The sequence below is a fragment of the Indicator indicator genome, chromosome 3 (genome assembly GCF_027791375.1).
Source record: "Indicator indicator isolate 239-I01 chromosome 3, UM_Iind_1.1, whole genome shotgun sequence".
In the NCBI taxonomy this organism is placed as follows: Eukaryota; Metazoa; Chordata; class Aves; order Piciformes; family Indicatoridae; genus Indicator; species Indicator indicator.
The window spans coordinates 22,325,120-22,344,034 of record NC_072012.1 but is presented as its reverse complement, the minus strand read 5'-3'; the positions used below and the strand labels follow the sequence as shown (position 1 = coordinate 22,344,034).

Genomic DNA, 18,915 nt, shown 5'->3' with positions numbered 1-18,915 from the left:
TACTTAACACTAATTTATTAAAATGATAGCTACTGCTGTACTGCCTACCACAAAATGCAAAAAATGTTCTATTCTCTAATTATGGCTGTAGTTTGCCCTCTGCAGACATGCAGCAAGGGTGCTTGTCCCTGCAGCACCCTGCAGCAAGGGTGAAAAACAAGCAGCATGTATATTTTGAAAATTTCTGCACAGCAAAGGCAGATTGGTAAATCAACAGCAACAACAAACCCCCTGCAAAGAATCTTGAGAGAAAAGTTGAACAAGACCTTAAGCCTCCTGTAACAAGAATGAATTCTTTCATTGTGGGAGTTCCTGAGTCCTTTGTGACTCTTTTCCATTTTTTTTTCAGGTCAGAGAAAGCACGAAGAACTCCTAACAGACTACCTGTGCACTGCGCTTCAGGGGATGTGAGGCCCAGCTGGAGCACTGCTATTCTGACTCTTTGGGGTGGTCCTACATCTTCACAGCTAGAGCCAGAGCCCAGACTAGCCATAGCTAGTATTAACTTGCCCAGCAAACAGAGGGTAAGCTTTTTTGTAACCCCTTGAGCTTTAGGCCAACTGAAAAGCAGCAAACTGATGAACCTGTGTCTCTGAGGCTAGCAGCAACTCTACTGGAACGACCACCTCAATTTTAACAGTGCTTGAAACACAAGTGCCCAGTGACCCAAGGATCATGTTGCTGTACTCAGAAAGAGCCATTGGAATTTGTTGGATTGTAAAATGGTTCTAAGTGTGATTTCAAGGACAAGGAAAACACTTGCAGTGCACGATTAATTGTCATCTTGAGTAAAAGTGATGATGATACTTACACTTCCAAGCCCTCAAGTCTTTTGCTTTTACAAGGAAGTAAAGAAGGGAATAGAGTTACCAAAATAAACATTCTAAATCAAAGGAACTCTTCTTTACTCTGCCCTGAGGAAGCTCCCAAAGAGACAGCTACTTAAACTATGCTGTTCCTAGTAGTGTCTGGCACTAGAAGATATTCCCTGTTCTGACCTATTTTGCCCATTTTGATTCTTTCAGAGTTGCTTTGCAGTGCCATTAACATTTAACTGCGTATGTTTAGAGTGTGTCTGCACCATTCTGTGCCACACGGGGATATATGAGCTGGCAAAAAGATGACAGGCTCTGAAACCAGAAACACTGGAACTGTAGTAAAACATTTCACCAAATTAACACACCACTGCTATGAGGAGTGAGTGCTTGACATGGTGCCATGAAGATCCATATTTTGATCCTGATGAAAGCTACATTTTGGACATTATGCCTCCTACATCCAGTGGATACTCTCCTATTGTTAACATGCTCTGTATCCTAATTGTTCATTTTAATCAAATGGTTTATTTTAAGTTGGAAGGAGCTGAGGAGGTCTCAGTGGCTGCTGTTGAAGTTGTTCTGTTCCGTCTTCTACCATAGGGCCCCAAACTTGGATGCTGTGTTCTGCTCAGGTCCTAATGAGTGGGTAATAATTTCCTCTCCATCTATTGGTTATACTGCTGTTAATACAAACCAAAGTACTTCACCCAAATAAATACTAAGTAAAGAAAATGAATGTCCCTTAAACTACAAATAGGAAATTATTTTTATACTTTTGATTACTGATGACAGATTATGTCATATTCATCTTACAGCTTATTTTTTCTACTGGTTTTGGAACAAAATTCACATAGAAAGGATATTTTTTCCTCTGTTCTGTCACTGTCTACAGCAAATGTAGTTTTTTGGTTCACTGCTGTTATTCTAAACTTAGGATTTGGGTACTCTTTGGGATCACTAAAATTCAATGCAGTTATTACTTGAATAAATTCACTTGTCATTTCCACAGCAGACTGTCATTTTCTTTTACTATTGGAGATACTCAACTGTGGTTTAGCAGTGGCTACCTTTGTAATCTGGGGAGAAAGAAAGGCATCACATGAACATGAACGGTAGGAGGCAAAGCAGGGTCTGTTGTCTTGAGCACAATACTCACAGAACTACTGTCTGCTTGAGCATTTTCTCTTTCTCTCCCTCTCCCCTTTCTATCTCCAAACACAAACCCTACCTGTGAAATTATTTTCTTGAAAAAGTCATGACTGACTTAAGTGATTAATATGTATCTCAGTGCCCTCCATGGCTTTTTTTTCCCTTGTCTGATCTCCTGCAAAAAACTTCCAGTTCACTATTATATTCAATAAAGTGAAAACTCAAGAGTCCCAAGAGGCTAATTATCCATGGTTTTGTTACAATATTAATCTGGCAATCACGGAATTTTAAAATTCAGCTGAGGCAACATGAAAAGCAACTCTTTTAATAACTGCATGATCACGAAATACTCCAAAGAAGTTTTCTGGGGTAACTTGCTATTGTGGGATATGGCTTTTCCGGTACTCTCTTAGTTGCTTCTCTGTTATGAATGCAGAATACTGAAGTTGGTCCTAAAAGCAGAAATTGTGAATTTATTTCCTCAGGAATCAGTTTGGGGGAAAAAAAACGGTTTCTTTAAAATGTGTTTTGCACACAGGGAAAGGACTGCATTAAGCTGCAATTTGATGTTTCAGCAGTGGTTAGCATCCACAATTTCAGATGGATTTGGTGGGAGATGTGGATGTCTCTCAACATAAAAGCCTTTTATGCTTCCTCCTTCCAAATGGAGCATCAGAGGCCAGAATCGTCTTTGGTTTTGCCCAAGATGCAACAAATACATGTTACCCTGGAAGCAACCTTGACAGTTTCTTCAGTTTTAGAATCATAGAATTGTTTCAGTTGAAAAAGACCTTTAAGATCATCAAGTCCAACCATTATCTAACTCTGCCAAGTTTGGTGTTAAACCATGTCCCTTAGCACCACATCTGTGTGTCCTTTAAACATCTGCAGGGATGGTTATTGAACCACCTCCCTGGGGAGCCTATTCCAGGCTTCTTTCAATGAAGAAGTTTCTACTAATATCCAACCTAAACCTCCCCTGGTGCATCTTCCTCTCAAACTGTCAGTTGTTACTAGGGAGAAGAGAATGACACCCACCTCACCACAACCTTCTTTCAGGTAGTTGTAGAGAGCAATAAGGTCTCCCCTCAGCCTCCTTTCCTCCAGACTAAACAACCCCAGTTCCCTCAGCTATTCCTCATAAGGTGTCCAGACCCTTTACCAGCTTGGTTGCCCTTCTCTGGACATGCTCCAGTACCTTGATTTCCTTCTTGTAGTGAGGCCGCCAAAACTGAACCCAGTATTTGAGGTGTGGCCTCACGGTATTCCTGATGCAGGCCAGGATGCTAGTGGCCTTCTTGGCCACCTGAGCACACTGCTGGCTCATGTTCAGCCAGCTGTTAACCAGCACATCCACATTCTTTTCTGCTGGGCAGCCTTCCAGCCACTCTGCTCCTAACCTGTAATGTTGCATGTGGTTGTCGTGACCCAAGTGCAGGACCCAGCACGTGGCCTTGTTAAACCTCATACAACAGTCCTTGACCCATGGATCCAGCCTGGCCAGATCCATCTGCAGAGCCTGCAGATGCCCAGTGTGGTGTCATCTGCAAACTTACTGATGGCACACTTAGTCCCCTCATCCAGATCTTTGATAAAGACATTAAACAGAACTGGCCCCAAGGAACATCACTCTTTGTGCCTGGCCAGCCAGTCAGTTTTTAACTCAGCAAAACTTCCATTGAGCAGCCAGTTTCTCCAGGAGGATGCTGTGGGAGAGTGTCAAATTCTTTACTAAAATCTAGGTAAACAACATCCACAGCCACAACTCTGCGGTGATTAATTAGCAGGTGTCAGGTGGGTTTTGGGTTTGGGGTTTTTTTGGGTTTTTTGTTTGTTTGTTTGTTTGAATTTGGGGCAAATCTGAAAGATATAAACTGAGAAATGTGATTTACTTACTTATTGTGGACCCAGATTCAGGCCTGTTCAGAGAACTGATGATAACAAAGCCAAAGCCTTCATTCTCCTTGCGGTGGATCACCACATCACTGGTTTGGAGGCTGTGGGAAGTGAAGCCCTCGGGGGGTGTAGCATTGCTGCTAGAGACAGCATGATTACTGTTAGCGTAAGTAGTGTAGTCACTTCTTGGAGAGCTGTGGTGCGTAGACACTGAGCCTGGACTTCTGCCATTCTCTGGGCACTGCTCTCCTACAACATAAAGCACACCAGTGTTACAGTCGGATTTGCTCAGTGGCTCTGTGACTTAAAGCACGTTTGCTAATGCAACATGAATACAGCTGCCTGTCTATAGCCCAGACTACCCTAAGTATTAACCTGGGAGCTGTAATAGATGCTGAGAGACAGGAATCTACACAATTATGCAAAACGTTCAAGATTCAAAACAATCAGACAAAGCGAGTCTGAACACTCACTGCTAAGCTGTCTACAAGAGAGGAGAGGAAAGTAGGAAGCTGAGGCTATGCGGATTGCAAAAACAATAGCAATCACTGCTCCCTTGTCTGCTATCTGTCATCAAGAAGAAGCTGTGACCCTCTAATCCAATATAAAATTATTTGTGTTTGGCTTAAAAGAATTTAAGCAGGCATCTAACAGAGCATAATCAGGATTAGCCACATAATATTTTTCCTACAAGTTGATCAGCATGCTCAAAAGATGTCATGGAACAGAGCAATTATACAATAAAAAATAATCACAAATAATTTCTCTGTGAGGGTTGTGACGGAAACACTGTGGTGGTCACTAAAATGTTTTGAAGACCCTCTTGTGTGGTGATTTCAAAAGGGCAGAGGTGAAAATGGAGTCCATCCACAGCTCGGTATAGCATTACAGTAACAAGAAGAGGGAACAAGTGAAATCCTGTGTGATGACATGATCTTTTAGTACAAGCATTTTGGCAATTAAAAACAGTAAAGTTACAGTTCCAGATGGGGAAAAAAAGGATTTATATTCATTGCAGATCTGAGCTGTTTACACAAATCAACATCTATTGAGAGGTTTAATACAGAACTTTCAAATGAATGTAAGTAATCTATATTCTCTTTGGAGCAATGAGAGTGAAGAATCCTTCTGTTGAATGTGTGAAGAGCTTACACATACATGCACACATCCTAGGAAGAGAGCTTGCAAATTAGACCTCCAATGTCTATATAATAATAAAATAAACATCATCCAAGGACAAGCTGTTGTTTTCTCAGTCAGGTGTGTCCTTTAGCAGTTCTTCTGCAACTCTGAAATAAAGCGATTAGAGAGAATAAAGAGGAAGAAAAACAAACAATTATTGTACTCCTGCATTAGTATTGAAAATCTCCAAGAATCACTCAACCAAATCTGCAACTAAATGCCATAGTCAGTGACAAGAGAGATCTCATTTTCTGGCTGTCATATTTTAGAAAGCCAAGTATTGTTCACGCCAGTATGGATGCAACAGAAAGGAAATTATCTTACTTTGCAGAATGACCAAGAGCTGGCTTGGCCATAGAAAAATGCAACTGAATGCCATTAGGTCCAGGAAGAGGAAGATAAAGGAAGAAAAGTTTAAATGGATATTTGATTGTCAGACAGTCATCATAAATAGACATTCATGCAATAGACATTCATCATAAAAATTCAATTTTGTTTCTGTCTGTGAAAAAATGTAATTTAAAAAAAACCTGTTTTGTTCCAAATACCACATTTTCCTAGCTAAAATGTATTCCAGAACTTGAAAATGGTGATTTTCTGGTTTCAGATCTGGGTGAGTATCTGTGCAAACTGATGATTTCAGGCGAAGGCTAAGATCCGCACATCAGCTACGTGGCAGGAAAGGAGAGCCCCAGTTCCCTCTGTGGCACACATTCACACTAGTAACAAATCCACACCAAATCAATTGATGTCTTAGCACAGCATTTTTCTAGTTTCAAATCTACACCATGTCTTAGCACAGCATTTTTCAGTCATGCCCAACATCAGTCAGTTTAAACTTTTTTTCTACATATCTTAGGTTGTCCCACACTAAATGAAAATCCTGCTTGTTTCCTGTAATGCTAAAATATTGAGTTACACACTGTACCCCCCAGTGGGGGACTCTCAAGGCCCAATAACAACTCCAGGTGTTTTACCACCTTGCTTCACTTCTTGTGCCAGGAGACCAGCATGTCTCACAGACTCTTTGATTTAATGTTTAAGAAGCAGCAGTGAAGGCTGGCACACACCATGTACTAAGCTTCTTGCTGCTTTTGCCTGCAAAGGGGAAAGGTGCTGATTACCTTGGTTATTGGCCATTTTCCTAGAGCTGGGGGAGCTGCGAGGGGGCGTCGTGCCGGGCGCAGGGGGACCTTTCTGGCTGGAGGACTCTGGAGTCAGCAACAGAAGAAAGTCAGTCCCGCGAGAGCGCGGCTGGCACGGAGCTGCGGTGCCGCAGTGGGAGGGGGACTGCGAAGACGAAGGTGAGTGGGAGGGCAGCTTTTTGGCAGGGGAGCAAAGGGAAATGGCAACAACAGCGGATCTAGGGCATTGGGAGGCAAAAGACAGGACAGGCTGAGAAGGTGGCTTTGCTCATTTCTGGTGCCTCAGTGAAGTGTACTCACCACAAATGTTTTAAAGGTTTTTATATAAACTTCTTTCCTTGGGTAAGCAAAGATTGCAATGGAATGGCAGCAAAGTCTCATTTAAAGCTTTACAGGAGGCTGACACACATTTTCCCATTTTCCCTTCAGACTGAGATAGTCTAAAGGTTTAATTTCCTTCAAATTCTTCACATTGCTTCCGATTTATTTTCTGAATATGTCTGCTTGAAGGGAAGATCTGGCCCTGTACTTAGAAGCCACTTGAGCCACAGAGAAGGTTTCAGCCAGCTTGCACTCCAGTCAGTGGGGTAAAATTCCAGATGACATCAGTGAGACCAGAAATGGGCTTTTAACACACACACAAGAGTGAGATGAGTTCCTGCTCTAAACAGTTAACGGTCTTTGAGGTTTTTTCTGATTGCTTATTGACACAGTTGGCTTTAACAACTTTAACTTAGGTGAATGTTTTGTCCTAGAATTGGACAAGAGGAGACAGCACAGACCAAGACAGCATGGAACAAATCCAAGGCATTCATGATCACCACACCAGGGTTGCCGATATTGTTTCCCCTTCTGACGGAAACAACAGACAGCTGTAGTGTTTTTGTCACAGAAACAAGGGACACATATTTACAATTATTCTTTCTTCACCAGACACAAACATTCACTTTAATTTTATCCGTTTTTCAATCAGCACCTGTTTGTGCTGCCAGCATTGAGATCTGCTTTTCCCTTAGCCTTTCAAGCCTTCACTCACCTGTGGGTAGCACCTTTCTCCTCACAGTAAGATTCACTTGCCCATTTCGGGCAGCGTTATGCATAAGATCAATCACGTATCGGTGGGTTTTCCCGGCCACTGGAATACCATCTACATACACCAGCTCATCACCAGGATGGAGACGACCATCTCGATCTGCTGAGCCCATGGCAATTACTGCTCCAATGAGAATCTGGACAGCAAAGAAAAAAATCCCATCATATATATGCGAAGCCTGCTCATCAGTGCTATGATCAGTGCAGTGGTTTTCTGTCAAAGTCAAGCTGGCAATTCAGTGCACGTGAAGAGATCTCTGTGTGTCTGACAACTGTGCTCCTCCTCTCTGGGTATGATTGAAGATGCTTCCTTACCTTTGGTAAGATGTTCCTATTTGTGTAGAATCATAGAATCAGTAATGTAGAAAAGACCTTTAAGATCCTGAAGCACCACATCTACAGCCTCCTGAACAGCTTCAGGGATGGCAGCTCCACCACCTCCCTAGCAGCCTGTTCCAATGCCTCACTGCTCCCTCAGTAAAGAAGTTTTTCCTAATGTCCAATCTAACTCCCCCCATGGCACAAGTTAAACTCATTTCCTCTCATCCTATTGCTGGTTACTTGGGAAAGGAGACCAACACCAGCCTCACTGTGACCTCCTTTCAGGCAGTTATAGAGAGCAGTAAGATCTCCCCTCAGCTTTTCTTTTCTCTAGACTAAACAACCCCAGCTCCCTCAGCCACTCCTCATATGACACCCTTCAAACTCCTCACCAGCCTTGTTGCTCTTCTCTGGACACACTTCAGGACCTGAATGTCTTTCCTAGGTGTAGGAGTGAAACAACTCAGGTGACCTACAAAACAGCAGGTTAATGTCTTAAAATCAAGACCATTTGTCTATAAATGGAGCTGAGTTTATATGGACTACATTATGCATATCTAAGCAGGTTAGGTCCAGCTAAGAGTCCTTTAGACTGAAACTTTGTTGAGTGATACACTGTAGGTCAGTAATGGCAGTGACAGCACTACACAGAGTTTGCTGTGTGACTCCTCAGTGCTATAACAAATGTTCTTGTTACTCATAATGAATAATTGCTCAGGTAGTGGTTGATTAACAAAATGGAGAAAGAGGAAGAATGTCAGCATACTCTGGGCAGATGTTCTTTTCCTAAATCAACATTTAAATCTAATTTGTAAGGGACATAGAAACTATGAAAAATCTGTTCAAAACTTTTAATGACTTTCTCCACTTTCTATGCACATAAATTCACACAATTTATTAGAAGACATATATATTTCCCCTGTGGAATAACTGGTAGAACAGCTGAGATTGATTCAAACAAAACATGCTTTCTTTGAGAGAATATGAAAGCATTGACAGAGTGTGTTCCAAATGTCCTTTCTCTTGTTCACTGTGAGAGTGAGCACAGAATGATGGATATGACATGCTGTGTGACAAACCACTAGAAATATGAAAGATAAAAGCTATCAAGCATTCCTTTTCATGATGAACTGCAAAGTCTAGACGTGGTAGTCACACAGGTGGTCTTGTGGGTTTTTGTGGTCTTAGCTTCAGAATTGCAGCTATCCCAGCAGAGTGTTTAAATGAAGCCCTCTGTGGAGCCTGGAGAATTTTCTCTAGGTTCTAGCCTTCCTTTGGCTCACTTTTGCTTTCAAAATTTAGCAAAGAGAGAACACCATGTGGTGCTTTCCTGCTTCCTGGTGTTCCTGGGAACCTGTTAAGCAGTGCCAGGCTGAGTTGCCAGAGCTCTTCAGGTTCTCCATTCTGTTCATCAAATAGTGAAATATCATATCTCAAAGCTTTGGGAAATACTTTGTGGAAAATCAACCCATGAAATCTGTACTTATCACAGGAAAACCTTTACATTCAACCATCTCCTGTGAGTAAGAATCTTTTTCCTGGTTATTATGGAAAGAGACAGGTGATAACCCTCTACAGCTTGGAGGACTGTAGGGACTGCCTTCCTCCTTTGGTTTTAGAACTGGCTGCAAAAGTATCGAACTACTTGGCATGTTCATCCTTTGGACAGGCAAAAATGCAGCTACAGCATGCTAGGTCATCAGTATCTAGAGCAAAGTATAAAAGCTCTTTCTAGTATTGACTAATAAAGTAGGTACTGATATTGCTCCTACTTTAACAATTCAGGTAAGTGTGTTTGTCAAGATGATGACCACTGTATCTATTATTTGATATTTTTAATAGCAAGAATAACTCAATTTTCTTTCTTTTTCTGTGTCTGAACTTGTTTGTCACCCAGTATCTGTTCACATTTCATGGCTCGGTAGTTTCCATAATAGTTATAAATCCTACACGCAAAAGACAAATTGGAAAAACATTTATCAAGATTGTATTACCTCTGTCATGCAGAGTCACACTGGCGTGAGACTGCTTTGAGTGTGTGAAGTGGATGATATGTCAGCAATAAAGACTGTTGTAGAGAAAAGGAAAAGTTTCACCTCCTGCTTGAGACTAAATATGAGAAATGATGGGATTAGCATGACTGTGACACAGCATAATCCAAAAATGAGGCCTGGGTCTACTAACTCCTACATATTTCCTGTTTTGATACCGAGTTTCTTTGTGATTCTTGGCAATTTTGACTTTGTGCTGCACATAACACAGTAGCTTCACAGGCACATAGTAAAAATTAAGTAATACACATTGAAGGTGTGATTCCTCTCACCTAATATTAAATGTCTGTGATGTCTCAATCCAAGTTAATTACCTGAAGTCTGTCAAATCATTGCTAAAAATAGGAGTTCCTAAGATGTGGTCTGCATTATCCTAATGTTTTGATCTATGGACATCTATTATGTCTTAGAAATGTCTGATTCTTGGCAGTGACTGGGAAAGGAATGTAGTAGACACATCTTGCAGGCATTTTTGAGAAGAATCCCAGTCAATCTGTGTTGAAAAGGTGAAACTCTTAGTGTAATTACATAGCTGTTCCTGTGATTTTGAGTTGGAGCTGCACAAATGTAACCAAAATACTTTTCCATTTTGGGACAGCAATTTTCAACTTCAGTAAATTCCAGTTTACATATATTTGCAACCTTTCAATGATATTATAATTCACTCCTCAAGTTACTGGAAGATTGTGATAAATATCTGTGGTCATATGAACTCATGAGATTTGAGAGGTGATTGGAACTGGCACAACCCACAGTCTTGGTATTTGGAAATTCTTACAGATTTCCTTTGGAAACCATTCTTATACTTACAAATATGCAAAGTGGAATAGTCTAGCAGCACTTTCTCCTCCTAAGGTGCCAGATACCTGATATAACTAGAAAGAAACTACGATACAGTCCCTCTATAGTGTCAGTATTATCCTTATAAAAAAAACTTTCTGTGGAATCTACTTATTTGAAAAACTTATTGCTTTATGCTGAAGAATCCACCTTTCTTTTTAGAAATCAAACCACAAAGAAAAAAGGCAACTAAAGCTTCCTTCTGTTCCATGTTACCTGACTGCACAGCTGGAGGGCTGAAACAAAGATTTCAAAGCATCTCAGTTCTTGTTTCACAGGAAATGCAGGGGTTTGGAGGACAGGAAGAAACTGCCTCTCCTTTTCTGGAGGTGAAAGGAATGGGAGGCTGCAGGTGGGCTATCTATGGGGGATCAGGGAAGCAGTGGAGGAGAGAAAACAAAGTTAAGAAGTCTTGTGGTTTGAATACAAAACAGATGGAAACTAAAAAAAGAGGGAGTAGATACGTGATCTTTACTAGTGATGAATTTGAGCAGCGAAAACAAGTAGATGGGCCACAAAGGGAGAACGAGAACTGAGAAGTCAAATACTGCAAAGCCTAGCTCTGAGGAGATGCTGCTTTGCCTTGTGGGATCCTCAGCCTCCAGCTAGGATTTTTCATTCCTGATGACTTTGAGACATGACTTGTGGGGAAACATAGATTGCCATATCTGAGGGAGAGGAACTGTTCAGTAGGACAGTGAAGTCTCTTAGAAGGTGGCTCACAGAAGAGTGTATTTTGGTCCTGTTCTCAAAAAAAGCAAGGTGCTTAACTCTGACTTTGGACAAGGGCTATGGTTTAGTCAAGGACTTGTCAGTGTCTGGTTAATGACTGAACTTCAGGATCTTAAAGGTCCTTTCCTATAAGGCAATTCCATGTGATCTGGTGATTGATTATAGAATCATTGAATGGTTTGGGTTGGAAGGGACCTTCAGAGGTCATCTAGTCTAACCCTCCTGCAGTCAGCAGGGACATGCTCCACTAGAGCAGGTTGATCAGAGCCTTGTCAAGACTCATCTTAAATACCTCCAGGGATGGGGCCTCAATTACCTCCCTGGGTAACCCTGTTCCAGTGTTCCAGCATCCTCATGGTAAAAAACCTGTTCCTAACATCCAATCTAAATCTCCTCTAATTTCAAATAATTTTCCCTCATCCTATCACTGCAGGCCTTTGGAAACAGTCCCTCTGCAGCCTTCTTGTAGCCCCCTTCAGGTACTGGAAAATTCCTATTAGGTTTCTTTGGAGCCTTCTTTTCTCCAGGCTGAACAATCCCAGCTCCCTCAGCCTGCTTTCACAGCAGAGGTGCTCTACCCCCATGACCATTTTCGTACGTCACCAAAATTATCCTGAAGGAGCATTAATTCTGCTTGCTCTCTCAAAATTGTGGTATTTATATACGTCACTGACGTGTACACACATTTCTTTTGTAAATTGTGTGTATATTTGGGTTTGTATTTTATTTCATCTGCAATGAATCTGTTAGTTTTCTTACTTGTTATTTGGTGATGGGGATTGCCTCACTCCCAAGGGTATAAAGTTATCATGCCTTGGGCATCACATGATACTGTCATCTAACCTGGAACACAAGCTACTCTTCCCTGGTGGGGCTTTCTGTCTTTCTGGACATTGAACACAGCTGCACATAGTCTTACATCATCTGTTTTTAAAGATATGCTTAAACTTTGCTTTGGAAAAGTCAAGATTAAACAATGCCAGGTTACACTGAAGTGAAGGGCTGAGTGATTTACTGTTTCTGACTTAATTCCTTCTGATTCTAACTTAATTTACTGTGACATCCTTCATCTAAGGATAACCTGAGAGTCTTTTTCTATGGATGAATAAAAAAGCCATTTTACTTACAGCCTTAACAGTGTTCATTTGGGTTCAGCTATATAGTAATATTTTCCTGAGCTTTACATAGGTTTTAGAATTATAAAAAGAAAAGTCAGGAAGAAATAACTCACAGGCTGTCCAGGCTCATCTCCTCCCAGGATCCTGAAGCCAAAGCCAGACTCCATTCTTCGAAGGTGAACATCCAGCTCCTTGTAATCGGGACCTGGTTTAAAGGGAAATCCCACTGAGCAAAGTATTTTGGTTTTGTCTTGAGAATTTGCACCATCTTCCCTCCCACCCTGTGCTCATGGCACATGACTAATGTCATCCTGGTTAGAGTTGGTGGAAATGAATGGGACACAATGTGTTGTACACAGACAAGGAGAAGACTTGAACATGTAGGTATCTCTTGGAGGATGATTATGTCCAGTAATTACACTAAACCAAGTTGGGACACATTCACAAGAGAACAGTACTGGAAAAGTCTGTCCAAAATAGAAGTTATAAAGGTGACTTCTTCCTATAACTGACTGCATAATATACTTCTGGTCATCCACCTCTTGTACTTAATTTGTGTTTCCTTTGCAGTTCATTAAAAGCTAAAGAGAATAAACTGAAATGGAAGATAGAGATACATAGAAAAATTATCAGTCCAGCTTACAAAAGATGATTTATCATTACAGGCTATTTTGGTTCCACAGATCTAAAGTAACATGTCTTTGTATATAGTGCAGCTTTTAAGCACTCCATTTTCAGGTAATACTCTCAATAAAGAGTTTTGAAGAAAGCTATCATTATAAGCCTCTGACTCTTAGTGTTTAAATTGCAAGCTAACATCATTAACTTGAACTCCTTAATGCCACTCAATTAAAGTCTCAACAGCTTGATGAATCATTAAGATTGTGCTTCCAGATGCCTATGTAATTTGCCTCTATACACATATTCTGCCCTGGAATATATCAGTTCAGGAAGGTAGTGCTTTGTTTTGTTAAAAGTCAGATTCTTACAAAAAACTGTCTTTGTCTTCATTCAAATGATCCCATTGTTTTGGCTTCGATGCACTTAAAATACAAAAGAGAAACTTTGAATAACATTTTGAATAGTATAAAATGAAGCAGCAAGCAGTTAAAGGACTAAGGAGTTGTCTCTTTTCACAGAGGCTTTGTCTGCATGCTTTGGTTCATCACCTAAAGCAGGACAGTGAATAACAGGAATGACCTTTTGAACAGACTGCTATCTGGTCATTAAATTGTGACAGATTTTGGCTAGTGTCAGCTTGTTTCCAACCCCAGAAGACAAAAAGGGATGAGTAGGTTTATTTCAGCAAACTGTTCATAGTGTTTGTAGTTGTGCCTTGTTTTCTCCAGAGAGGACAGACTACAGGTGACTGAAAGGTGGTAGTTCAGCAGCTCTCATTTAGTTCCCTCCTGCACCAAGCCATCAGGGGGCACCTCACAAACTGTGGAGTTAAGCAGATCCCAGCTTTAGGATTGGAGCCAATTCAGCTTCAGTCAGGTCTTGCAAAGGCAGAGGCAGAGAACTACATGCAGTGTCTCTATCATATGTACAGTAAGAATCCTTTCTAGACAGCAGCATAGTGCATTGTTCTAGCACTGTATATTGGTATGAGTAAGAATGAATCACAAATATTTCAACTGGTAATGCATTGCTTTTTCATACCAACTTGCTTCTTTCATTTAGAAGACAAACCCAGACAGATCCTAACCACTTACTATTCTGACATTCTTTTAATTTATTTGGTGTCTCAGCAGTGAACAGAAGAACAAAATAACTTTGTGCATGTACAGTATGTTAACATAAAGCAAAGAGTGTTTCAAAACTGCAAGAGGCAAAGGAAGCTTAAGATGAAAGCAATACCTCATCTTTACCTGATTTGCTGTGCCTAAATGTAACAAGGATGGAGTCTAGTACTAAGGTGAGGGCTTTGTAGATAGAGGATGATCACCATTTACAGCCCAGTTCTAACACTTAAAACACAGTTTCCATCAATCTGCCAGAAACTAAACACTACCTTCATCTGCACACATATGAGTAAAAAAATGCACAGCTGGGAATACGTTAAGTATAAGAATGTCTGGTTGTGAAGAATACGTGCTTTGGCACAGCAAAACGACAACGTCACTCAAACACATACCTTAACAAAGCTGATCCAAACCACTGCTGGCAGCAGACTTCAAAATTAGAGGTACTTTAAATTTTTTTTTCCTTCTTCTTTCAATAGAGGCTGTTTTTCTACCCACTTAGAATGGAATAGGTGAGCCAGGTTGACTACGAAAAGGTTTAAGCTAAAACCACTGTATATGGGCATACCTTCCTAGGAGCACAGTTTGGAAGCCTTTGGAATAACTATCACATCATGCTTCCTCAGAAGACTCTTCCCAAATAGCTGTAAGTCTATAGAGACCATTTTTTGCCAACACTTACCAGGCCACTGGAAACAGCTTTCAAAAAACAACCTTTTCTGTCCTGCCAAGCAAATAAGGGTCTGGAAAAGATCCCTGGCTCATCTAGTCCAAATCTCTGCAGGCAAATTGCACATAGTCTTTACCAGTAAAGACAGGCAAAGACAACACTGGTACCTGAGCTTCTTTGTGGCCTTTGTCTCTAGGTCACCAGCCTCATTCAAAATTTTCACTGATGGACTCCATCCTGTGATTTTACTTACTTTTCCCCATTATAGTAATATCATATCTCCAGCAACTTGACTTGTGCACCTAAGAGCATCTCCTCCACTGCTGTTGCTGGTTGTTTCAGCTTTCATGCTTGGTATGATACAACTCCACTAGCTCCACTAATCAGTTCTCTATTGGTCTGGAGGCAACTGATAGCTGAAGATACATGTCTTAGTGTGGACTTGATTTTCATCCTTAGGTTTTGTACTTAGGTCATTTATGAAAGTAACACAGCAGACTTATTGCAAGGCTCTCCACTAGTATCACCCTTTCAGCCCAGAAACTGCTCTTTCAGTAGAATTCTTTTCTGCTTTCTAGCCATTGCTCTCTACATTTTGTCCTAAGGCTAACATGGAAGTGCTTCAGTTCTAACTGGCATTTTGTAAAACATCTAGCTGAAGTCGAGACTGATCAAGCATGCATCTTTGTTTGGTGTAAAAAATCAGTTACCAGGTTAGTGTAACACAACCAACTTTTGAAAAATGCCTTTTGCATTAGGTCTCAATTTATCTTCATACTGGCAGTTAGTCTTTAGTCAGAAATATCCTAAACTATTGCTGCTGCTGAGTTCCTTTTTTTTCCTTTTTCGGAAAGATATGTAAGTTGTTCACTACTATGTGTTCTTACTACAGGGGCTCATGCTTGGTAGATTTACTAAGAGCTCCTACTATTTTGTGACAGCAGTTTCAATATTCCTGAATGTCTATTGAGCAAGTATCCAGCTGTGCACATGAAATTGTTTCTTACAAGTGTGTAGAGAAAATATACCCCTGAAGATGATTGATTCATTTTCTGCTTGAGTCAAATTGCACAAGTGCTCTGTGGTTTTTATACTGATAAACCTGATATTTGAGATGATGCTCTAAATGTTGAGATTTTTTTAAATTAAATCTCTTCTATATTGCAATTAAAACAAGGATGAAGAGCTTTACTATAATAATTTTACAGTTTGTGTGTACTCAACTTCCCTGCTAAAAATAACATTTAATTTGGACTCCTTTGCTGAAGATTTTTGTTCCATATAAATCATTGTTGTGAATTGTGATTGACACAAAGCTACAATAAGTTTTTATCTGAGTTTCAAACACTCTTCAAAGATGTTGAAAGCTTGAAATAGTCATGGGTCTGCTGGTCTCTAACGTGAGTAGCTTTTTAGGAAACATACATATTTCCTTTTGATAGTTATAGAGAGGAAAATATGGTAAATAAAGACTTAAGGATAAACATCAACAAACTAAAAAAAACCAAGAACAAAAGAACTGATGTGCTAACAGAGTTATCTGACATAAACCCCCTGCTGGAATATGCAGACTAGCACAATATCATACTTAATTTAGGATCTCTGTCCACCTTGTGTACGACTAGAAATGGAATTTAATGGAATTGCCTTTTTCTGTATGGAATGCCAATTTTAACTGTTCACTTAACATGAGCACACTGCAAAATCAAATATCTCTGGTTTGTAAACAAGTCCATTGGCATTTGACAAGAACGATGTTGATTCCAGCACCTGGAAGATAGTCTGTTTTTTAAAGCTTTTAAGTTTTTACAGAACAGGATTTATGTATGGGAGCAAGGAATGGGTGGGTCTGCATAATACATCAGTTCTATTCTTTTTGCAAATAAAGATAGAATTAACTTCAGTTTTACACAAAATACAGCTTAAGCTTAGATTTGAGCATAAGCTATAGGGGTACTTCTTTATCATAAAGAGTGAACAGTAACATACGAAAGTACACATAAAACATCATAAAACACACAGAAAGTGGCCGAGGAAAAAGAAATACTTTTCCTTGCTCAAAATGCAAATCTATTGTAAAAAGATTTAGAGTTAGGATTCTACAGCCCCATAAAGCTCACACAAATAGACTGTGCAGTCATGACTGGTCATTTTCTAGAGAAATGACTAAAGAAAAAAGAATAACTAAAACATAAAATGAAGGACAATTCGTTTACAGAACAAGGAAGACTGAGGAATACTTGCCAGAGGAATCCACTCGAAAACCAGTCCTGGGCAGCACTTGTTCTGAATAGGAAAATGGGGAATTACAGATGAAATACATTTCTCAAGTTACTTAAAGATGCAGCATCATTATCTCTGCTGTGTTTTGAATTACTGAAGTGCAATTTCTACTTTTTATTGCATTTTTTTTTCTCTCCTCCCCTCCTTCCTGACTTCCTAGGTGGTATACCTGTGCATTCCTGCTAGACATAGACCTCCCTGTCTCGTTCTCTGCAAAGTGAAACAGATGGGAGGATGGTAACATTCCTTTAATGTAACATAGGCTACAATGAAGAAAAAATTGGTAATGTTTTTTAAATTGTGACAGTTAGTGACAATATTTGTACATTTTCAAGTTCAGCAACAAAAGGGAATGTTTAAAGGTTGTGTTTAGATGACGTGGCCAACATTTTTATTCAACTGAAATGCAAAATGCCTTTTATTATCAAGAGCAAGATTTTGTCAGAAGGAGGATGAATGTTGCTAATAACAACCAGTTGAAGATGAAGGCAAATGTAGGTAAACCCACTTAACCTATGTTTCAAGCAGGTAGTTTCAAAGTGTTTTTATTTCAGTAGATGAAATGCAGCAAATAGCTGCTTTGTTTTCATACGCAACTACTTTGTTGGCATCAGAGGAATCTGGAACAAGTTCACAGCTGTCAGACTTCCTTTGCTGATTTTGAAATGTTCTGACTAGCAATTTCTGTGAGTTTGTTTTGTTTTGTTTTTTTTTAATCTCTGCAGAATCCAGAGTGAATTACAAAACATCCTAAACCAGAGGTGATGTTCATCAGCTTATCAACAACAAAAAAGGATATAAAGCACTAACGCATTCATATGACGTTTTTGGTAAGAGTATTTACATACCAGCCATGACCTGCTCAAATTCAGATGACTGCTATCCTGCTGACCTAAAATACACTTTAGAAATTCACCCGGCTGGAACATTCCCTTGTATTTTGTGGTTTAGGAGTGATGTCATGTGTGCTATGGTGTTCTAGTTTAGAAATGGTTGCATATCTTTGGTGGTTGCAGGAGATAGTTCCTTAATACACTCCAGATTTTTAACGTGACTTGGGCTCCTTCAAGACAAGAGTTGCTATCTAAATGTAAATTATTCCACCAGCCCAACTCTGAAAACCAAAACCTTTGAAGCTGGTGCTGCAACACTGAGAACCTGGAAATTTTTTTTTTTTTTTTTTTTTTTTTTACTCCTCACATCCTGTCAAGATTTTAATGGGATTCTTAAAAAGACAAAATGATTGCAATATACAGAAAGCAATTTCATCTTGGTGATCTCAATAAGCTTGTAGGTTTGAAGGGACCTTGATTATCCAGATAGAATGACTCTTTGGAGATGTGACGTTATTTCATTCTGTGCTTCCATTTCTGCTTGCAGTCACCCTAGTTTCCCCCCCAGAATTGGCCTCAAGCAGCAAAGTGAAAGGAGTACAACCATATTCAGACTGTGGTAAGTTATGGAACAGCTTGCTCTATTAAGATGGCCACATACTGTAAATAAGTTACTAGTATCTTTTTTGTAAACAATTGTTTGTAGTCAAGCTAAAGTGCCTATCAGTGAAGTAGTTTCCTTCAGGTCTAATCTCATCAAGTCTGATCTGGCTTTTATTGTCAATAGATGTCATTTCTTTGCTTTGTAGAATTTTTATAGAGCACAACGAGCCGTCAGAAGTCTGGGCCTGTGCACAGCACAGGATATCTGCGATCGTGTTGTTGGTACTTTGAAAAACAGAATATAACCTCCAAATATCTGATAGACAAACTGTTAGCAACTAGTAGAAAACTTTATGAGAGGAAAGAACTGTGAAGAACACTTAACACAACTGAATAGAGCATCCCAGCTTAAGAAGGATGCAGAGCTGTTGAAGCAA

At 40.0% G+C, this 18,915-nt stretch overlaps 1 protein-coding gene across 1 annotated transcript in view; it reads right to left on the bottom strand.

Moving 5' to 3' along the window:
* The window catches only part of MAGI2 (membrane associated guanylate kinase, WW and PDZ domain containing 2), a 646,435-nt gene that overhangs the window by 48,874 nt on the left and 578,646 nt on the right, over positions 1-18,915 (bottom strand). Inside the window, exons 13-16 of the mRNA XM_054399405.1 lie at positions 17,004-17,045; positions 12,458-12,549; positions 7,227-7,419; positions 3,864-4,112 (exon numbers count right to left, since the gene is read on the bottom strand). Coding sequence (XP_054255380.1) covers positions 3,864-4,112; positions 7,227-7,419; positions 12,458-12,549; positions 17,004-17,045 — 576 coding nt within the window. The remainder of the gene's footprint in view (positions 1-3,863; positions 4,113-7,226; positions 7,420-12,457; positions 12,550-17,003; positions 17,046-18,915) is intronic.